The sequence below is a fragment of the Marmota flaviventris genome, chromosome 2 (assembly GCF_047511675.1).
Source record: "Marmota flaviventris isolate mMarFla1 chromosome 2, mMarFla1.hap1, whole genome shotgun sequence".
Taxonomy (NCBI): Eukaryota; Metazoa; Chordata; class Mammalia; order Rodentia; family Sciuridae; genus Marmota; species Marmota flaviventris.
In genome coordinates, this window is record NC_092499.1 from 179,548,238 (window position 1) to 179,571,782 (window position 23,545).

At 41.3% G+C, this 23,545-nt stretch overlaps 1 protein-coding gene across 3 annotated transcripts in view; it reads left to right on the plus strand.

Annotated features, from left to right (window-relative positions):
• The window catches only part of Cbfa2t2 (CBFA2/RUNX1 partner transcriptional co-repressor 2), a 152,729-nt gene that overhangs the window by 124,212 nt on the left and 4,972 nt on the right, over positions 1 to 23,545 (plus strand). For 2 of the 3 annotated variants that reach the window (XM_027945352.2, XM_071608846.1), the window contains 6 exons: positions 1,072 to 1,253; positions 3,181 to 3,434; positions 8,054 to 8,139; positions 9,434 to 9,629; positions 15,376 to 15,444; positions 19,104 to 19,294. In XM_027945352.2, the coding sequence (XP_027801153.1) occupies positions 1,072 to 1,253; positions 3,181 to 3,434; positions 8,054 to 8,139; positions 9,434 to 9,629; positions 15,376 to 15,444; positions 19,104 to 19,294 (978 nt within the window). The remainder of the gene's footprint in view (positions 1 to 1,071; positions 1,254 to 3,180; positions 3,435 to 8,053; positions 8,140 to 9,433; positions 9,630 to 15,375; positions 15,445 to 19,103; positions 19,295 to 23,545) is intronic. The other variant, XM_071608845.1, reaches the window with a different exon arrangement.

The window sequence follows — 23,545 nt, forward strand, 5'->3', positions numbered from 1 at the left end:
TACTGACAGGCCTTTCCATCAGCACCTGAAGAATGTTTCTTTCCAGCGCGGGCTGCTTTGTTCTCTTAAGTCACCTCTACCGACCTGGCATTCTGTGTATGAGGAATTTGAATTCTGAGTTTAAAGCTTAAGAGAAGGGCTGGGGATGTGGCTCAAGCGGTAGCGTGCGGCCCGGGTTCTATCCTCAGCACCACATACAAACAAAGGTGTTGTGTCCGCCAAAAACTAAAAAAAACAAATAAATATTTAAAAATTCTCTCTCTGTCTCTCACACACTCTCTCTTAAAAAAAAAAAAAAAGTTTAAGAGAAGAAATATCTGTGTACAATTAATTCTCCTTTCACAGGCTACATCACTCCCAATTTTTTTTTTCAAAACCTCAGGTTCCAGTGGGTTGAGATGGCTCCAGAGGCTAAGGCAGGATAGCAAGTTCAAGGACAGCCTGAGCAAAATCCTGTCTCAAACAAAAAGAGGAGGAGGGGCAGGGGGATGTTGGTTGCTCAGTGGTAGAATGCCCCTGGGTTCAACCTCCAGTACCAACATCCTCACCTTACCCCACCCCCCAAAAAATAAATCCCTTATGTTCTAGAATAATTCCAGTTGCCAGAATTCAAAGGTAGCACTCTAGAGAACATGAAGAGAAGGCTGAATAGTGCTATCAGAGATAGATGGAGACTCAGAAGGGAGAAACTAGGGTTTGTAATGGTAGAGTTAATTTCTCCTATTCTTGTGTAGGCTATACCTGACCAAGGTCTTTCAAAAATTGTTTCAAAATTATTATGATCAACAAATTTTTATTGAACTTTTACCCTTGACTAGGCCACAAAAGTAAATGAGTCACTGTCCCTTCCTTGTAGGGGATTCATTTACATCTTTGGGGGCAAGAAACAAGTAGCAGTAATTCAAGTACTGCATAATAGACCACACTTCACTCACAAAAGAGGCTGATGAGAATCTGACTAAGAAGCAGAGAGCTTTTGTCTTGTGTTAACCTGCTTTGTGAAAGCCCTTTGAGGTGCTAATCCCTGTTGTGTAGGGCTCAGCACTGGGAAAATTGCCTCTTGTTTTCAAGGCCAACTTGCCCCTGCTGCAGCGAGAACTGCTGCACTGTGCTCGGGCTGCCAAGCAGACCCCGTCCCAGTACCTTGCTCAGCACGAACACCTTCTGCTCAACACCAGTATCGCGTCTCCTGCCGATTCTTCAGAGCTGCTCATGGAGGTTCATGGAAATGGAAAAAGACCCAGTCCAGAGAGGTGAGCAAAGAAAAGATCTATTATTCTTGCTCTCTGGAACCTCACTGACCTTCCTCTTTGATTTTGAACGAAAGAATTTAATTGCTGTGGTTGTAGATGGATAATGTCTTAGACTTTCTAAGGTTAGTTTTGCTTTGTCCCAGCAATTCTTCAGATGACTGTAGTCCACTGCTCCAGAAGCAGAAGAAACTCGTTTACTCCTATACCTTCACTCAGCAATCAACATAAAAGACTTCTTTGACCAAATGTGGATATTTCCCCCCATACATCAGGCAGGAATCAGTTCTGTAGAGGTTGTCCTTCAGTTCTGATGCTGTCTACCTGGAAATACTATGGCAGATTCTGTGGTTTGAAGGCTCAGACCCCTAAATTGCATGCTTCCTTCAGATGCTATTAAAACAAACCCCAGATTGTTTTACCAGTGTGTCTGACTAACTGGCTATATAAATTGGGTTTCGTATATCTGCTCCTCAAATTTTATTAATTAGCTCTAGTAGCTTACAGAACTTGGAAACTTTGGCATTTATTGGTTTATAATAAAGGATATTACACAGGCTATTAATAAAAACCAGCTACAAAGATGAATAGGACAAGATATGGGGGATAGAAAGTGGAGTTTCCACACCCTATCCTGGTAAGTGCACCACCCTCCAGGATCTTCCCTGTTCTGTTGTTCTGACCCTGCTGATTTACGCCTATAATCCTAACTTCTCCAAGGCCGAATCCAGAGAATAACAAGTTCAAGGACAGCCTTTGCAACTTAGTGAGACCCTGTCTCAAAAAAAATGGGGGTGGGTGCTGGAGTGTAACTCAGTGGTAGAGCACCCCTGGGTTAAATCCCTATTGTCATCCCCCCCCCCAAAAAAAAAAATGTTCTCCATCCATTGAATTTTTGTGGAGGTTTCATTACATAGGCATAATTGATGAAATCATTGGCCACTAGTATAAATTTGATGTTCAGTCTTTCTTCTTTCCCTAGAGGTTGGGGGTTGGGCAGAAAGTCCCAGCCCTCTAAAGCTGCCTTGGTCCTTCCAGGGACCATCCCCCATGAGGAAGTTACCTTGGTGCTTCCTTCCATCAGTCATTAACATAGAAAAAGACACTTAACACTTTGAAGATTCCAAGGATTTTAGGAGTTTATGTGCCTGGAAACTGGATGAAGACCAAATATTTATTTCACAATATCCCAAGTAGTTTATCAAGGAAGCAATATTTTAACAACAATGGAAAATTGGTGACAGTTGAAGCTGAGTGATTGAAAATCCTATCAAGTAATAAGAGGATTAGTTATGTGTCCCCCCTTTTTTTAGTTGTTGATGGGCTTTTTAAAAAAATTGATATGAGTGCTGAGAATCAAAGCCAGTACCTCCCGCCCAACACACACACACACACACACACACACACACAGTGCTCTACTACTAAGCTACAATTCCAGCCGGTATTGTTCTTAATAATCCACCTCCATAGGAACACATTTGACCTTAAAATATTCCTAAAACATACTTGAACTCATTACCTTCCATATTCCCCTCTCATAGAAAAATAATGTCATTTACTTGTTCTCTTCATGAGGATTATATGTTTCTGCCTGATTATGGATAGATTTGACCTCTTTTCATGCTGGAATAAATCAGCAATTTATAATAATAATAATAATATGCTTTGCCCCTAAAGACTATTCATTTTATGCCTCAAATCTTTCCTAAACTAGGCATGGTGGCATAGTTCTCAGCTTCTCCTAAGCTGAGGCAGAGGGATCATTTAAGCCCAGGAGTTTATCTAACTTGAGCAGCGTAGCAAGACCCTTTTCATTACAGTCTTCCTGCTTAAGAACATGCTGGCACAGTACATGTAGAGTAGTGCTCAGGAAATGTTTGCATGAACTCTTGTTGACATGCTCAGACATGCACTTCTGTTTCTTCTACAGAAGGGAAGAGAGTAATTTTGAAAGAGATACTATTCCTCCTGAGCCTCCAGCCAAGAGAGTGTGTACCATCAGCCCTGCTCCTAGGCACAGTCCTGCCCTCACTGTGCCCCTTATGAATCCTGGGGGCCAGTTCCATCCTACTCCTCCACCTCTCCAGCACTATACGTTAGAAGATATTGCAACTTCTCACCTCTATCGGGAACCCAATAAGATGCTAGAACATCGAGAAGTTCGTGAGAGGCACCACAATCTTAGTAAGTATCCTAAACAGCATGTTGAGGGTCTAAATCTAGACAGAATCCTTGAATTTCTTTCCTACTCAGTAATAAAATCCAGTGCTATTGCTTCTTTTCAGTGATAAATTAAAGCAATAATATACATAAAAAAGAATATTACAATTATAGTTGATCTTATTAGAAGTTGAACTGGCTTCAAATATTGTTGCTATTCCATTATATGAAGGAAAACTGAAGTTTGGCCCAGTGGCTCTTATCTTCAATCCCAGCTACTCAGGAGTCCGCAGCAGGAGGATCTCAAGTTTGAGGACAGCCTGTGCAAGTTAGCAAGACCCTGTCAAAAAATGAAAGAAAAAAAAAAAAAAAAAAAAGGAAGGTTGGGAATGTAGCTCAGTGGTAGAGCACCCCTGCCTTCAAACATAAGGAAAAAAAAAAAAAGAGGCAAAAAATCTGAAAAGGGAAAATCAATTTTACAAAAATAGCAAAATATATACAATGATAGAGACTAGAACTGAACAAATTCTAGGAAGTACACTGGAATAAAGAATAAAAGGGCTTCACTTATTCTCAAATGGTTCAAAATAGAGAATTAAAAGGCAAATGAGGTAAAATGTTAACATGGAAATCTATACAAAAGGTATAATAGCTATGTAAGGATTTTTGCTGGGATTGAATTCAGGAGCACTTAATAGAGAAAGGATCTCCCTAAATTGCTTAAGGCTTGCTGAGTTGCTGAGGCTGGCTTTGAACTTGTGATCCTTCTGCCTCCATTTCCAAGTCTCTGGGATTACAAGCATGTGTCACCATGCTGGCCTATAACAATTTTTTATACTACTCATAACTTCTGTAAGTCTGAATTTATATTAGAATTAAAAGTCTTTAAAATCAAACACAAAAGTCGGGCATGATGGCACATGCCTGTAAATCCCAACAGATCAGGATGCTGAGGCAGGAGGATCACTAAGCCAATGATAGCAATTAATGGAGACTATTTCTCAAAATAAAAAGAGGGTTGGGATGTGACTTAGTGGTTAAGCACCACTGGATCCAATCCCTGGTATCAAAAAAATTTTTTAAATAATAATAAACACAAAAGGTGTAAAATAATGTGGTGTTGTTGTAGGGACAAACGAGGCAAGGCACCGAAGATAGCAGGAAACAGTTTTATTTGGCTGCAGCCAGGTTCAGAGGGTATAGCCTTTGCTGTAATCAATCAATCCCCTGAACCCCGAGTTCAGGGAGTTTCAGAGTTTTATACCCAGTGTGTAAGGGGAGGGACTCAGAAGTTCACAGTCTGCAGAAGTTCACATAAAAGCAGCTTTTTCTTTCACTGTTCTGGATATGTTAACTCTTCAAGGACAACACCTGAGAAGGGGAGAGCTTCATCTCCCCTTTTCTTTCCTCCCCCTGCCAGCTGTTACCATGGGCCCATTTGTAACTTATCTTAAAAATGTAGTAGACATCTCTTTGAAGCCCAGCTCAAGGCCAGAGGCCTTATTTGCACATTTCTTCAAAGTACTATACTGGATAAGTTTGTGAAAAACTAGTAAGGTGGTGTCTAGCACCTGGAGTGCTGGTATCTTCTCTGCCAGTGGCCAAGTAAACAGGGCAACATGAAAATAGGAAGTTTATCTACAACGGACTCTTTTGCTGCAGTCCTAAAATCAGCCATGGTGAAGCAGGCTTTTCTGTGGAGAAAGGGGGTGCCACTTCATTGTGAGCTGTAAAAGTTTATAAATGTTTTATAAGGAGGTGAGGTATAACTAAACTTAAATCTTGCCTCTACATCTGCCCCGCCCAGTGGTACATACTTGTAATCCCAGTAACTCAGGAGGCTGAGGCAGGAAGATCACAAGTTTGAGGCCAGCCTCAGCTACTCAGCAAGATCCTGTCTCAGTGAAAACAAAAAAGCGCTGAGCATATTGCTCTGCTTTTAGAGCACCCCACCCCCAACCCCGCCCCAGGGGGAAAAAATCTTGGCTCTACATCTAACTAGCTGTGTGATCTCATGGAAGTTGCTTGGGTTCTCTAAGCCTCAAGAATAGTAATTTCTGCAGTGGAGCGAAAACTATCTCCTTTGCTGGATTGTTAAATTTGTATATCCTAGCCTCAAACCATTAAATTTGGCGGGGGCGGGACCCCAACAAATCTAATCTGTGATCTGTTTTTAGAATTTTTTAGATTGTATTCAAACAAGTTTATTGCAGAAGATTTTTTTGGAGTTTAACTGCTGACCATTGTTCAGGAGGAAGAATCAAAGGGCTATTTGCTTCCAGGGTTTTTCCTACATTTCCATTTGTGAGGCACTTACCTTGTGGAGTAAAATATTGCAACATATTTGCCCCTCCCCCGCCACTTGGCTCACTGGCTTTTTTTCAGAGGCTTAATGCTGCAGACTTCATGCAGTGGTAGCTAAATGGTGAAGGCTGATAGCCTTGTTGTTTCCAGCTACCAGCATTAACTGAGTCTTTGCTAACACTGCAGTATGTAATTTAATTCTCAAAGAAGCCCAAAGCATTCATGTCCATTTAGCAGATGTGATAAAGAACAACTATGGCCAATAGATAATAGCTTTAATAAATGGCAGAAACAAGATTCAGATGCAAACTCGGATCCCCAGAGATTCGGTCTTGGCAGTATATCAGGATCCTCCTTTAAAACCTACTTCCTATTTTCCCACACCTCTTATTTATCTGTTAAAAACTAGACTTGCTAGCTGGGCATGGTGGTGCCTGTAATCCCAGTGACTCCAGAGGCTGAGGTGGGAGGATTGCAGGTTTGAGGCCAGCCTCAGCAATTTAGGGAGACCTTGTTTTAAAAAAAAAAAAAAAAGAGTGGTATAGTGCCCTTGCCTTCACTCACCAGTATCTATTCACCCCACCTCCTCATACACATTTTCTTATCTTTTTTCAAACTTATTTTTTAGTTTTAGGTGGACAAATCTTATTTTTGTGTGGTGCTGAGGATCAAACCCAGTGCCCCATGAATGCTAGGTGAGCACTCTACTACTGAGCCACACCCCAGCTCCACATACACATTTTCTGCCGGTTTGATTGAGAGAAAAGAAAGCTAAAAACTAGCCATATGTATCTTAACAGATTTCATTTGTATTTGTAACAATTTTAGACTTTTTTCCCTATCATCTTGAAGTATACTTTATATGATTATTTGTTTATTTATTTATCTATTTTTATTTTTCTGTTTGTGTACTGGGAATTAAACTCAGGAGTAGTCAACCACTGAGTCACATCCCCAGCCCTATTTTGTATTTTATTTAGAGACAGGGTCTCACTGAGTTGCTTAGCACTTGCCGTCCTCTTGCCTCAGCCTTGTGAGCTGCTATGATTACAGGCATGTGCTACTGTGGCCCACTTGAATGATTATTTATGATTTCTTTTAGGGTCAATACTCTGCCTGCCAGGCTCATTATAGATTCCTTAATTTTTCCCAGACGTGCTTGAAAACATGTCCTCTATTATAATGGTTTTTTTTGTTGTTGTTGTTATATAAATGACAACTTTATTTATAATTATTTGACATCTATTTCTTTTTTTATTATTTTTAGTTATATATGACAGTAGAATATATTTTGATACCTCATACATATATGGAGTATAACTTCCCATTCTTATAGTTGTACAAGATGTAATATACTGGTTGTGTATTCATATACGAACACAGGAAAGTTCTGTCTGATTCATTCTACTGACTTTCCCATTCTCATCCCCTCTTTCCTTTGTGCAATCCAATGAACTTCTACTCCCACCCCCCACCCCCCCAATGGTTCTTAATCCTTACTTAATTCATCATGGAACCTACCTCTCTTAAGCAAATATATTTCCCCTTTTGCTCTTCTAAAATGAACTTCATGGATACTGTAGCCTACTTTAAATCCATAATTTTAGGATCAATATTCTATCATAACTGTAATATGTAAGAAGTTATTACATTATTAAATGTGTTTGTGTTCAGACATGGCTACACTGGAAAATAAGATGAAATAAGCAGATTCTTACACTAATGCAGAACCAATATGAATATACCTGTAAATTCAGACTGATGGTGAGAGTGTTTTATTAATGACTCAAAGACTATAATCAGTGTGTTACTGTCTGTAACATGAGTTTTTCAAAATAGTGTTACTTCTTGATTTGGTGTACCCTTGATTCACAAAATCATGGTATTCCTAGAAATTTCAATGTTTATTTGGGTCGGGCTATAGCACAGGAGTAAAGCATTTGCCTAGTATGCATGAACCCCTGGGTTTAATCCCTAATAACTAACACACACACACACACACACACACAGTAAAAAAGAAATTTTGGTATATATCAAATATTGGTGATACACTGCTGTTTCCATTATACAGTCTAGTTTTAGTGGTTAAGCAGTTATATTGTATCACTTTTCTGTCAGCAAAGTATCATCTGAAATTTTTATTTTTCCCACTATGTTGGATATGAACTGCTTTCTCAGTGAAGTTTTTATTTTTAATAAAAATAAAAACTGCTTGTAAGTGCGGAGTATTTTTTCATGTTTATGATATTAAAGTTTTTAAGATTGTGTATGTTTACTTGGCAGAATTTAATTCTACTGTATTCTTCCCACTCTTCATATTATTCTTTATTTTCTAATAGGTCTAAATGGAGGCTATCAGGATGAGTTGGTAGACCACCGTTTGACAGAAAGGGAATGGGCTGATGAATGGAAACATCTTGACCATGTAAGAAGCTTAGCATGTTTAAGTTCCCTAACTTTTTATTACCGTTAATTCTTAATACTACCGACAGTTCATGTATGCTTGAAGTGAATATAATGAGAGCCATGAGATCCTTTCTTTTAATTAAAACTCTCCACTACTCCCTCAGCTGGAGAGCTACGGAGTCACACTCAGCTCTTGGTAGGATGATCTCTTCAGTTTATGAACCAGGTGATCATATAGAAAATGGTTGAAGCATAGGCTTATGAGTTTACGTTCCAGTTTTTCCCTCTTCCTGCCTTCTTCAGCTCAGTAAATTGTTTTACCTTTGTTAGCCTTAGTTTTTATATATACATAAAAGAATTCAGCTTTATTTGAATTCACAGTAGGGTTTTACCAATATATAACATGGTTACTATAGGGCCGGACATATAGAAAGTGTTAATTAAATAAATGGAACTCCTCCAAATACAAACAATAATTAGTAGTGTACAGAATGTAAGCTTGGGTTCTTTTTCCCTTTGGAAGAATTTTCCTGCCTTAAAAAGGGAATAAAATGTGTAGTGCCTGTTTGAAGTGGGCATATTATAGTTTTTTTCTCCTTGAGCAATCATTGTTGCTGATCCTTGTGTCTCATTATATTATTATAGAAATCTCTAGTTTTATCAGATGACTATTTATTTAGGCAGAGACTTAATATGGTTTAATCAGTTTTTAAAGCTTCATGTTATAATGAGATTGTATGGTTACTTCAACTTGGAAGAACCCAAAAAACAGTTTTTTTTAAATCCAAAAAAGTAATACAATATCTGCTGCATATTGATATTTCAGTCAACGACTTACAACATTTATGATCATCTTCCCACAAGATATGTCACCTAGGGAGGTTGTAACTGTCTTAGTCTATGGAAGTATACTCCATGATGTTCACACAACAGAATTGCCCAATTACATATTTCTCAGAACATGTCCCTATCGTTAAGCAACATGTGACAGTACTTAAATTATGTGTTTTGTGCTGTAGGCCTTGTGTATTCATAGTATAACAACTATTTACATCACATTCATATTGGATTAGGTATTTATAAGTAGTCTAGAGTTAATTTAAGATATATGGGAGGATATGCATAGATTATGCAAATACAACCCTATTTTATATAAAAGACTTGAATGTCTATGGCGTTTGGTATCCACTGGGTTCCTGGAACCAATCCCACATAAATGTGTAAGGATATATATATTGTGTTTGTCTGTCCTCAATTTTCAGTGTACATTGTTTGAATTTCCTCATCTCAGCCTTACTTTCTCTCTCGGTCAGGCCCTGAATTGCATTATGGAAATGGTAGAGAAAACAAGGCGCTCCATGGCAGTTCTGAGGCGCTGCCAGGAATCTGACCGTGAAGAACTCAACTACTGGAAAAGACGATTTAATGAAAACACAGAGATGAGGAAAACAGGGACTGAGTTGGTCTCCAGGCAGCACAGCCCTGGGAGTGCAGATTCACTCAGCAGTGGTAAGGGCAGAGTCTGACGGAACTCAGAGTAAACATCAGCCTTTGGATTCCACCTAATATGCCAGATCTGTTCTACTTTAAAGAAAAGTGGTACTACACTGTGGAGTTAGGGAGAATTGGGTGACTATGAAGAGTAAAGGAAAAAATATGTGAAGTGCTGGTACTTGTCATATTCTAAGAATGTTCATTCTTCCTCAGAGAATGAGAATATTTTTTATTTTGTTCTTTTCCCCCTTCCCATACCACACACACACACACACACACACACACACACACACACACACACACACGAGAATGATCAAAGAGTGGTTGTTAAATTCAGGCTTGCTGAATGTACTATCCTGTCAGGAAAAACTGTCTTTTTCCTTCTTGTGCTCTTCACACTACAATCACCACAAAAGATTTCTCCCCATCAGCAAAAAAGCGGTCCTGCAGCAGTGGAGACCCACTGACTGTCCTCCAGTCCAATTCAGTTCTGACACTGTCTACCTGGAGGTACTGTCAGGTACCACATGTTGGGAGCTCAGTCCCCAACTTGTATCACCTCAGCCTTACATGCCGGGAACAGGCCCCAGGTTGCTTTACCCATGCTTCTGACCCCTTGGATATAAACCAAGCTTCCCACAATTCCCTGCTTGGATTCTTTTATTTGGATGGGTGGCTTGTGGAATTCGGGGGAACAGATTTCTTATAAAGTATATTACAGAGGATACAGATGAAGTGACATATAAGGAAGGATATGGGGGAAGGGACACAGAGTTTGCATGCCTTCTCCAGACCTGCCATCTTTCAGCAATCTCCACATGTCTGGCTAACTGAATGTGTTCTGAAGTTCTCTTAGCCCTGACCCTTGGGGGTTTATGAAGTCTTCATTGTGTATCTAATGCCAGTGGACTGGGTGGGGAAACCCAGCAACTCCTTCTCCAACATCCTTGTCTTCTTTGCAGCAGCTCTTCCTTCAGGGCATGGGGCAGGACCTCTGTAGAATGAGGAGTATCTACTAACCAATTATCAGACAAGGTGGTCTAGAGAATTTCCTTATGGCCAGCTCTAACAAAAGTGGGGGAAGAACAGAGTTATTCTTGTGTGCATATCATAATAACAACTGTATTCTCGTGCCATCACTTTTATTTCTCAGAGTAACCTAGAAAGTGTTCGCCTCATTTTGCCTCCTCTTTTCCCCAGTACCTTATTCAGGAAAATAAAACTATCAACCACTTCCTGGTAGCCTTCCACAAAAGGTTTGGCTATACCAAACTGGATTGTCCCATCTCACGTTTTCCCAGCCTGAAGCAGCAGAGACAAGATAGTTCTTCTCTCAAAAATAATATTTAAGAAGCCAGAGTTATCCCCCAAAATGTTCCTTTACTTTCACCCAGTAACTGAAAAGGTACCCTATCCACAGGCACAGCTAAATGACAGGCCATCTGTGATCACACTCTTTACCCACCCACCCACTTTTAAGTTCCCAAATGTCATCGGGGAGAACAAATTTCTTATGACAGACCTAGCACATTCCAGAGAAGACAGCTGTTAGTCTCAAAAAGACTGCAACTTGCTGAGACAGAGCCAGAATTAATATCGTGTGTCCAAATGCTCAGTGGCTAAAAGAGCCCACTCTCCCACCCCACCAGCAGCCCTATCTCTTGATCCAGCCGTGGATTATAGCACCATTACGTGTATGTGTAGCACAGAAAGATATCAGAATATTTGTACTTGTGTGATTCCTTTGATAAAAACATCAAAAACAGACAAATCTAACCCTTGGGTCTCCCTCACCATCTACACCCTTAAAAATATTCATGATAACAACTTGCAGAAACTGCTGAAATTCACCTTCCAAACCACATGCCTTCTATCAGTAAGTGAGTGTGTGTGTGTGCACATGAGCTGATGTAGAGAGCAGAGTGGCCACAGTCCTGAGAGGTGGTGTTCTCAAGCCAGAATTTCACGTCTTGGTGGTGTCTAAACATTGCTTGCTGTGCATTACCAATACTCCTCCTTCTAGCTAGATTGACTATATTTTCAGTTTTACCTGGGGTGGTCCTAATTTAAATCTGTATCCTGTCATCATTATTACTAATATTTTCCTCTCAAAAAATAAGAATTGGAACCAATTTAACCAAGTGTAATCCCAGAAAGTTGGGAGACTGAGACTGGAGGATCACAAGTTCAAGTCCATCCTTGGCAACTCATGGGAGGTCCTGTCTCAAGATGAAAAACATAAAAAGGGCTGGGAATATTTTTAGTGATAGAGCACTCCAAAAATAAATAAATGAAATAAAACACATATCTCTCATCTGAAAACTTTGAGATTCACAGTATTTTCAGGAACAATTTTGTTCTAACAAGTGATTTATTTTGATAATTTACCTAAGGATACATAAATAAGTGCAAAAATCATGAAGAAGAAAATTCTTACAAAAGTAAGATGAGTGGTTTCCTCTGACATTAATGGAGAAGACATAGCTAGTGCGCTCTTAATGTGTCTTGTCAGCAGTTGTAAGGACAGGGTTGCCAGTCTATCTGGCATCATTTTTACACATTGCTTTGGTTTACCTGCCGATTTTTCATTAAATTTCACACTAATGTTTTTATGAACTTGTGAACCATCTAATAATTTTCAATTTTAAAAAATTTTAGGCTCTTTCTCCCTCTGGAGGCGACTCATGGTCTCCCTTCAATGTGTATATGTATTCCTTGCTTTACCCCCAAAGCTCACTCTTGAGATAGCTCACATTCTCCCTTGACTGGGGGGGGGGGGGCAGGGTTGAAGGACAGAAATGAGTCTTGCTATCAGTTTTTCCTCAAAATGAGTGTCAGCCTGTGTATTTTCTACAGGTCCTTCCTTAAAGGGTTCAGGGACCCAAGAATCTGAATATATCTGTTCAATGAGACCAGTAATCAGGCAAGATTGGATAATTGCCTATAGTTAAGACCATAGTAGATAGTCTCAGCCACTTTTTGTAACTTTTTTGGTACTGGGGATTAAACCCAGGGGAGCCAATGAGCCAAATTCCCAGGCTTTATTATTTTTCTATTTTGAGACAGGATCTCACCAAGTTTCTGAGGCTGACCTCAAACTTGCTATCCTCCTACCTCAGCCTTCAGAGTCCCTGGGATTCTAGGCGTTCACCACCATGCTTGACCCATGTAACTTTTTAGTGGCATGCATGAGGAGTTAAGGGTGAGCAGGCTCCAGAAGTGAGCCTCTAATATGAAAGATAGAAACGAAGTAATAAGACAAAAGTGGCAGTTGATAGCAGTTCTTCAGAGAAAAGAAAACTTAAAGAAATTATTATTATCATTCATCGAGGAAAAAAAGAATGTTAGAAGAACTACTCAACTCATACTCCAAGTCACAAGTTCCAGAATGAGTGTACAAAAGAGGCAGAGGGCTGGTGTTGTGGCTCAGTGGTAGAGCGCTTGCTAAGATGTTGAGGCACTGGTTCAATTCTCTGCACCACATAAAAATAAATAAATCTTTAAAAAAAAAAAAAAAGGCCAAGAAGATAGAGTACTAATTGAAGTAATTCCAAAAATTAGCCAAGATCTGAGAGATCTAGGTTGAACCAGTATTGGGGTAGGGGCACAGACTATTCATTTGTAATCACTTCTGAAGAAAGTCATTTTAACATAGTTCTATACTTATCCTGGTATTGTGGTACACACCTGTAATTCCAGCTACTCAGGAGACGAAAAGCAAGAGGATTGCAAGTTTCAGGCCAGTCTTGGCCACTTGGCAAGTCTGTCTCAAAGTAAAATAAAAGAACTGGGGATGAAGCTCAGTAGTAGAGTGCCCTGGACTCAATCCCCAGTAACCAATCAACTATGTTTTTTTTGTTGGTGGTAGTTTTTAGAACCAGGGATTGAATCCAGGGGCGCTTAACCACTGATCCACATTCCAAACCCTTTTTATTTTTTATTTAAAGACAGGGTCTTGCTAAGTTACTGAGACTAGTTTTGATCCTCCTGCCTCAGCCTCCCCGGCTGCTGGGATTACAGGTGTGTGTCACCACACCCAACTCACCTCAGTTTTAAAAATGGCAAATTTTAGATTTATTTTATCCCATCCCCTTTGCACAGGACACTAAACCTAGGGCTCCGATAAGTTCTCTTATCACTGATCTAGAGATCCTCTGTCCTATACATCTAGGGGGTTAGCCAGGGGTGCCCTGCTGCTGAGCTACTATATCCTCAGTCTTTATTTTATTTATTCATTCATTCATTTATTTTGGTACCAGGGATTGAACCCAAGGGCACTTAACCACTGAGCCACATCCCTAGCCCTTTTTATATTTTTATTTTGAAACGGGGTCTGAGTTGCTTAGGACCTCACTAAATTGCTGAGGCTGATTTTGAATTTGGGATCATCCTGCCTCAGTGTCCTGAGCCACTGGGATTACAGGTATGTGCCACCATCTCCGGCTCTATTTTTTATATTGAGACTGGGTCCAGGCTGGCCTTGAACTTGGAGTCCTCCTGCCTCAGCCTCCTGCGTAGCTCAGATAACAGGTGTTTGCTACCACACTATACATTTTTTAAAGCTCAAAGAAAATAATAATGGTCGCTTGTTGACAGCATTAAATTAATTAGAACACTTTTTTTTAAGTGAGGTCCTAAGCAATTTGGTGAGACCCTGTCTCAAAATAAAAAGGGCTGGGGATGTGGCTCAGTGGTGAAGTACCTGGACTGGGAAGTAAGGATATAGCTCAGTAGTAATCGCGCCCCCCCCCCCAATCCTCCAGTTTCAATCACCCATACCACCAAAAATATATGTAGACAGAATGCTTTTACTTATTTTTATGCAGTGTTAAGAATTTAACCTAGTGCCTCACATGTGCTAGGCAAACACTCTGTGATGAGTCACCCTCTACCCATGTCCTTCCTAATGAATCACAGGGGTGTCTTTTGGGCTTAGCACTATTTTAGACCTGCACCTTTTCTTTCTTCTCTTTATTTTAAATTTTGAGACAGGGTCTCACTAAGTTGCGAGGGCTGTCCTCAAGCTTGATCCTCCTGCCTCAGCAAACTGAGTAGCTAGGATCACGGGTGTGTGCCTTCATCCCCAGCTCTCTATATTTTCTTTTGAAAAAAATTTTTTTGTAGCCATAAATGGATAGAATGCCTTTATTTGTTTATTTTTATGTGATGCTAAGGATGGAACCCAGTGCCTCACAACATGCTAGGCAAGCGCCCTGCCACTGAACCCCAGCCCAGCCCCCTCTGTGTATTTTCTTTACTACTTGTTTATTTTTTCCTTCCCTTAGTTTAGTTCACAAGCATTTTAAGAAACTTTAAAAGGAAACCACCTTCTGAGTTGCCAAGAAACTGAAGCTATCCTTCCTGACATCTACAAATCAGAGCTAGAGACCTGTGTGTGCACAAGGGGAGAGAGTTAAATAGAAAATGGAGACACAGAGACAAATGTACATATATCTGTGGGCTTATCATCTCACTGTTTATTAAATACTATTAATATTTGATATTATTTCATAATCTGATTTTCCTTTATCAGAAATTTTTTTGGACTAAGGCAATACATTTTGAGTCTAATGAATGAAAAGTCTAATAAAAATCTGTTTCAGGGCTCCGAGTGATAGCTTAGAGGTAGTGATAGCTCACATGATGCCCTGAGTTTGATCCCCATCACCACCAAAAAAAAAAAAAATTGTGTATGTTTCATAAAATGAAACTGCTGATTAAAAGAGCTTCTGACCCTATATTCTTTATCTTTCTTTTGTAGATTCTCAGCGGGAATTCAGTAGTAGACCAGGAACAGGATACGTACCTGTGGAGTTTTGGAAGAAAACAGGTATGTGTCTATCTGCTTAGAGCCTGCATGAACTCACTAGTTTGTATAAGCAGGGAACACACACTGGGGGAAAGGTTGGTGACTGGCTGTCTGGTTGTCTAGAAACTTCCCCTGGTGGAGCTCATGGCTCTTGCTTCTTCCCCCCTCCACTTTGTCCTGGGCTGCCTGTCATGTTTCTTTGCAGGTCAGGGGTTTGGGATAGCTCCCTCCAGGTTCTTTCTCACCTTTCTGTTGGATTACTCTGAGGCATGAAATAATGAGCTCTTCCCACCCTTTTGATATAAATTGAATTCATTTCTGCCTGATCTCCTTGCTAGCATCACACAGTGTGTTCACACTGCTGCCACATTCACTCAATGTTGCTCTTGGAGCAGCCCTTTAATCTCTCTGTTCTTCAGATAATAAAAAAATGGACAAAGGCCAGGGGTGGTGGCACTTGCCTGTAATCCCAGCAGCTTGGGAGGCTGAGGCAGGAGGATCTTGAGTTCAAAGCCAGCTGCAGCAATTTAGGCCCTTAGGAACTCAGTAAGACCCTATCTCTAAATAAAAAATACAAAAAAAAAGGGCCTGGGATGGGGCTTAGCTGTTAAGTGACCTTGGGTTCAATCCCTGGTACCAAAAAAAACCAAATGGACAAAAGATATGAGTAGACAGACAGATTATGCTATGGCAAATACAGATCAACTTACTGTAAAATTTTTTCCTCAGTAAGCAAGAATGTGCATGATAAATGAATCCCAATAAATTAGCACCCAAAATCCTTAACGCCCAGTTATAGACAAAATTTTCGAGATAATTCCTCAGTTTTTATATAAAAAGTCAAATGGTCAAATGTTACCAACAGTTATTACATGCTGATTCTTCACTCCCATGCTTTTGAATGTTTCCTTCCAAAAGCAAATTATCCAGACTAAACACAAATTGTAAGTGATAAAGAAACTGTTTTTATGGGGTGTTGTTCAGTGATACACCCTCCATCCCCTACCAAAAAGAGTGTTTTTTGTAGATTCTTGAGGCAACCTGAATATGGAAAATGCCAAAATATCTATTCACTTATAGTTAACTTATAGTTTGATACCACAACAAAATAAAAATTTAAAATGATTTAGAAAATTTCATGCAATTGGAAATGGGAAAATGTATATCACCGTCATAATAAGTGGGATATAGTTGTGGGAAATGAAGATAATCATAAGAGAAAGATGACCATGGAAGGATTTCCTTAGGCATCTAAGTTATGTAGTCTTTTTGTTTGTTTGTTAAGGAAAGAGGTTTATTGCTTTGCTAGCAAAGGAGAAACAGGGACTCCTGTCCCAGATGTTGTGATTCTGCTCATCCAAAGAACTAAAGAGGTTACTCAAAGGCTGCATTCCATGTGTTCTCGATTACTCTAGCACTTCCCCATATTTTTTAAAAAGAAGCTATACTTTGGAGAGCAGCCATTACAGGAGCTGGAGCTGCGTGTTAAGGCTGCATTCAGAGGACAACCTGGGATGGGGATATAGCTCCATGGCAGAGCACTTTCCTGGCATGTGTGAGGCACTGGGTTCAATCCTTAGCACCACATAAAAATAAAGAAAATTAAATAAAGCATTCTGTCCATAGACAAGTACCAAAAAAAAAAAAAGAGAGAGAGAGAGAACCTCTCCAAAGCACCTAAAGTCCCTATGGGAAAAAGCCAGTGGGGATGTTACCGCTGTTGATCGGTGACGAATGTGTTCTCTGTTGGACTTATAATTCACTGGTTAATTTGGAAAATTACCAGTTTCTGAGATCTTCTGGTGCCATCCCCAAAGTCTGGATTACTTCATTCCTATGGTGGGTGTGTACTCAAGGACAGATAAATCTGTCTAGGAGGGGAAGAACAGTAATCCTATTTCCCTTGAGATTAGGGATGGGGAAAGATTAGAGAGGAGCAGGGAGAGAAGAAAAGAAAGAACAGGTCCATTTTAAAAATAAGTCACAGTGGCAGAGCCATAAGGGCTATATTCAGAGCATAAAGTGAATCACTATTATATTTCCTGTCAATTTCTACATTCCATTTCTATGGAAAAATAGATGCCAACATCTCCAAGCTGCTTCCTGCTGAAAGAGGGCTAAGTTGGGGGAAGTAACCCAAAGTTCTTGTTCCCTTTTTGGTTGGGGAGGGTTACTGGGGATTGAACTCAGGGACACTCAACCACTGAGCCACATCCCCAGCCCTCTTTAGTATTTTATTTAGAGACAGGGTCTCACTGATTACTTAGTGCCTCGCTGTTGCTGAGGCTGGCTTTGAACTCACGATCCTTCTGCCTCAGCTTCCGGAGCTGCTGGGACTACAGGCCTGCACCTGGCCAAAGTTCTTGTTCTCTGTGAAGTGGGGTGTGGACAGTTAAGGGCATTTGGCATCAGAGCAGTCCAGAGGTTCACGGTGGCAATGGCAGGTGACTACAAGGTATACATAGTGCAGGAGTTGTGCAGATAGCCAAGGGTTTTGCGACTTTACGGAGTTCAATTTCCTTTTTCTCAAAGTGGACCATGATGGAACAACCTGTACCACTCAGAAAGCAGTTGTGTAGTCTGTGGACTCATGCGTGTGGAAGGTCATTCACATTCACATTGGAGATTGAGGCTCAGATGCATAGAACATATGTCATTTGGAGTGTCCACTTATGGAAACCAAGCCAGGGTAGTGGAGATGGGAGGAAGTCACCAGGTGGCCTGATGGTGACTGGACAGGGTTTAGAAGCCTAGGGCAGTCTACTTAGATCTGTATCTTCAGCTTGTTTCTCTGTGGTGCTCAATATCATGTCAACAACTCTGCCTCCTGGTCATTTATACCTGGCTCTCCAGAGACACATCAAACCATCTCATTTGCCTCCACACCAGCTTCTTACATATCACCCATTTCATTGTATAACACTCCCATCTCTTTTACCTCCACTTCTAGACCCTTTAGTGCTACCAACCTTTGGCTCTTCCCTTCCTGGGTGCCACTTGCTCTATCAACTGGATGACTGCCACAACCTGCCAGTTGCAGAGAATCCTTTAAGGGGTTCACATTTCCTTTAGAAAATAAGGCCAAGTAAGGCATGCAAAACTTTCCAAAATCTCATTTCCACCTGCCATCTCAACCAGAGCACTTTGAGAGTGGGGCGTTGATACTGGGGATTGAACCCCCAGGGTTCAATATACCACTGAAGTACATCTCCAGCCCCTTTTTATTTTTTGAGACAGGGTCTTGCTAAGTTGCTGAAGGTGGCCTTGAAACTTGTGATCTTCCTGCCTCAGCCTTCCAAGTTGCTAGTATTTCAGGCGTGTGCCACTGTCCTGGGCAGAGCGTGTTTTTTTGATCCTTCCCTCCCACTTTTCTCCTTCTAGCCTTTCATACTGACATACATGATGGCACCTTAGCCACCATTATACTTGATAAGAAAAACAGTTCTGAGGTGTGGACAATGTTCTGTCTCCTTTGTATCCCCAAACCCGCCACAGTAGGTACCTCCATATGCACACCCAAAAAATTATTGCATGAATGGACAAGTGATTGTAAGAATGAATATACCTACATATGCCATGTGTTTACCCCGTGCATCTTGTCTCTGCTTCATCTTTGGAAATGCTGTGGGGTGGGGGGAAAGATTTCTTGACCAGTTGATTTTACTGTGACTTTCTTCTAGAAGAAGCTGTGAATAAGGTGAAAATTCAGGCCATGTCAGAAGTACAGAAGGCCGTGGCTGAGGCTGAGCAAAAAGCCTTTGAAGTGATTGCAACAGAGAGAGCGCGAATGGAGCAGACCATAGCGGACGTCAAACGACAGGCTGCGGAGGACGCCTTCCTCGTCATCAACGAGCAGGAAGAGTCGACCGAGGTCAGCGCTCTGTTAGGGCCTGGGGCTGGGCATTTCGGGGAGCAGCTCTGCCTGCCTCAATTGCTGGGCAGGAAGACAGAGTTCACTTGTGGACAAGACTAGAATTTTTAGGCAATACCAGAACAGTTTTATTTCTGTTTATTTATTCACTTTAAATTATTGTATTGTATTTACACACACACACACACACACACACACACAAAACCTCATTATAGTTACTTTAAGTTTTGAAAACTTATCCTAAGGGTAGAGTTTGTGTCATTGCTTGATAATGATAACTGACTTGAGTGGACTGACTGGGTGTCAGAAACCCAGCCATGTAAGTGTGTTTTCTTTTTGGTCCTCACTGTGAGCATGGAAGGTAGGTATTATTGAATCCCATAATCTGTAGATGCAGCAGTGGCTCAGGGAATATAACTGACACCCACAGTGCTGAGGATAAGTACAGGGGTAAGAAAGGGCAGGTTCTACTTGAATCTAGTTTTTTATAAATAAAACTTATTATGGATGGAAGTGACAGATTGGGCAGACTTGCCCAGTGCCCAGGACTTACAGCCTACAACTTGGTGATGCTTCTGTGTAACAAGGACAAACATGAAAAAAAGGGAGGGGTGGTATGGCAGAAACTTAACAGTCCCAAAAGTGGTTTTAAATTAAAGTACTTTTTTGTTTATTTAAATGTTCCAATTCAGTGTAGCAAGGCCCAGCATTGCACTGTGGGAATGAAAATGCCTAACTGTCTTGTCACTGCGGCAAAAGGAGTAAAAAGCCTTCTGGTTCTCTTATAGTGAAGATACCAAGTATGAGAATATAGTTCCTGTAAACCTCTCTCTTTTCCTTCCCCACTCCTACTTTTTCTATAGAATGATTCTTGAGCGATAATATTTATTTCTGTTCCCTGTGTTTAATTCTGTATCCTTAACTATTTATATCAATATATACATCTGCCCGTATTTATCTACTTTTATATCTATGTTTATCCTTAACTGTGTCTGTCTCCAAAGACGGAATGTGGCTTTTGGCTAAGAACATGGATTCTGAGTCTGGACGGCCTAGCTATAATCCCAGCTGTCCATTTAGAGGGTTGTGCTTTTAAGAAGCTATACTCTTAAACAACTCACAGAGTGGCCTGTAGGTGAGGGGTAGAGCAGCTTCTGTCCCAGCAAACTTGCTTTCCAAAATAGGAGGGGAATAGAGGGCCTAAGCTTTGGGTGAGTTTTCACTGACCAGAAAGGCCAATTCTCTTGGGACTTCATCCCAGAAAATTCTCCTTAAAGTTTATCAAGTATCTGTACCTTCTCTTTTACCTTGTGAGAAACTGGTTGGTATGAGGAAGCAGACTAGAGGTTAGGAGCCCTGAGCTCCAGTCCCAGCTTCCTTCACACTAGCAGTGTACCCTTAAGAGTGAGCTTCCTTCTGTGTACAGTGGATATAGTAGCGCCTTCCTGTTGGCCTGGTAGCACTGTGCAGGTAGAAAGGACTTTGTTGTGTCATTAGTATGTAAGCTTTGACGGCTCACACAGCACAGCTTCCCTATAGTGCCTTAGGTTGAAGGGACAAATGAGAGGTCCCCTTGTCTGTACCATAGGACATGTTCTATTCCCAGCCTGGGTCTCCTGGAAAACATAATGGGCTAGCAGGCAACAGTAAAATGGGGAATTCTTTCCCCTGTGAGGATCGCAGTAAGGTCAGGGAGGTTCCACGGCTTCTGGAAAGCACCAGGTGGTTTTTGTGGACCCTGGCCCTCACTTGGAGTAATGCTGACATAAGTGATAGCCCCCATTTGACAGTGGAAATTCTGGAATCATATTTATGATTTCCATGACCAGTAACTTGGAAGGTTTATAACCTTGCCCCATTAACCACAGAGCATAATTTGGCTAAGTCCTAGAGGTTAGGAGCCCTGAGCTCCAGTCCCAGCTTTCTTCACACTTGCAGTGTATCCTTAAGAATCAGCTTCTTGCCTCAAAGCTATAGCTGAAGCTGATTTGAAGGGTGACTACAATAAGATTTGGGGTTTTTTTTGTTTTGGGGTTTTGTATGTGTGTATGTGTGTTGTTTGTTTGTTTTTTGTTTTTACACTGGAGGTTGAACCCAAGGTGTTTTACCACTGAACTATATCCCCAACCCTTTATGTTTTTTATTTTGAGACAAGGTCTCACTAAGATGTGAGGCTGGCTTCAAACTTTCTATCCTGCTGCCTCAGCCTCCCAGGTTGTTGGGATCACTGCCTTATGTCTACCTCGCCTGGCTCTTTTTGTTGTTGTTTCATTACGGTCTTGAGCCCAGCCTGGCTCAAACTCCTGGGCTCAAGCTGTCCTCCTGCCTCAGTCTGCTGAGTCGTCACGCAGCACCACACCTGAGTTTGTCTCATATCTTAAAAAAAATAAACCCCTCTTAGTCAATTCAGGGACAAGCCCAACAAGGGAAAGAAAACGGGAAACTGTCCTTGTCACCCCTGGCTGCTCTGACACTCTGTTGTTCTGCACGTCTGTGAGCATGCCTCTGTGGGAGGCTGTGTTCTTCGTTTTTCTGTCTTTCATAAACCTTCTGTATTTCAAAAGCTTTTTCAAAAATAATGGCAGCCAAGATGAAAGTACCAGAGGTTTAATACTCTGATCCAGTTCTGAGATGTCCTTGTGGACCGAGGAAGAAGAGGCTTGCCCATCCTGCTGGTGGCAGCTTATGAGGCAGCAGCTGGGTTCTTCCCCACAAGTGACAACATTCAGCCAAAGGATTTTTGGGAGTCAGCCTGTTGGACTCCATAGTAGGAAATTGTCTGGAACACAGTTTGCTTGAGGGTCTGTAAATGTAACCTAAGAATTACATCTGTTCCCTATTTTGGTCCTCTGGTGTTGGTGTTGGCAAGTTTTGACATTCCCTACAGTGTGTTTCCTGGGAAGCCTGTGTTAGCAGGGCATCGACAGTCTTTTCTAATGTGCTTTGAAACCAGATTCATACATGGAGTATCAGGAGGTCCAGGTTCCAGACTTTGCATAGCCCCTTGATCATTTGTAACCTTAGAAAGTCTGGCCCTCGTTTTTCTCATTTGTACAACATACAAGGTGGTCAAGGAGACCCCAGCATCCATTTTTGCCCTGTTGCCTGTTTTGTACTCAGGTCAGACATCCTGATTTCATTTGGAGGTAGGGATGATTATTGCGTAAGTAGTTTCACAGCCAGCCTGGAGATTGGCTTCTCCCAGTCTTGGTTTCGTGGGCAGGAACGCTGGCTGATAGCTTCACCTGGTCATTGCCGTAAAGCTTTTCTCTTAGCAGTAGGTCCTGCAGAACATTGACGTGTCACTGGTGAATCTTAGGGAGCCTACAGGAAAGAAAGGCCGCAGCACTGGGGCCTGCATTGTGGCCAGGTTTATTCCCATGCATTCCTCCCTCTGAGCTGAGTGGGGAGACGTTAGGTTGTCTGTGTAGGGACTGATTCTATTCCTGCTTCTTGGCACTGCTTCAGCCTTCCCCAAGCCTCACTTGGCTCATATCCTCAGTAATAAAATTAATACTGGTACAGTCTCCCCAGGGGTTCTACTGAATCCTGGTCACACCTGCCCACTCTGAGAAAGTACAGGAAGTAATAAGAAGATGCTGTAAGTTAGACTTACAGAGCCCTGAGTGCTGAGTGGCCCCAAGACTGGGCTTTTAACTTTCCCATGATCCTAGCCCAGTCTGTAAAGAGACACAGCAGTGAAGGGAAGACAGGCAAGGCAGAGAACAAAATTGGAAGTAGCACAGCCACCTCCCAGGTGACTTTTTAAGATCAGTTTGGCTTATACACTAGTCTTTGGTTTTTAAAAAAAAAAAAAAAAAACAGTATTGCTGGGCATGATGGTGCATGCATGTAATCTCGGTGGCTTGGGAGGCTGAGGCAGGATTGCAGGTTCAGGTCTAGCCTCAGCAACTTAGCAAGAGCCTGTCACAAAATAAAAAAGGCTGGGGATGTAGCTTAGTAGTTAAAAACAACTTCCAGGCTGGGGATATAGGGATATAGCTCAGTTGGTAGAGTGCTTGCCTCACATGCACAGGCCCTGGGTTCGATCCCCAGCAGCACAAAAAATAAACAAATAAAAAAAACTTCCAGGTTAAATCTCCTGTACCACCAAAAAGAAGAAGGGGAGAAACGAGAGAGAGAATCTGTGCCTTAAGCAGAAGATGGGAACCACCCTCTAGAGCTGGTACTGATCAAAGTGTCTTCACATAGGCCCTCACTTTGCCCATGGCCCCATGAGAAGGAAGTTTG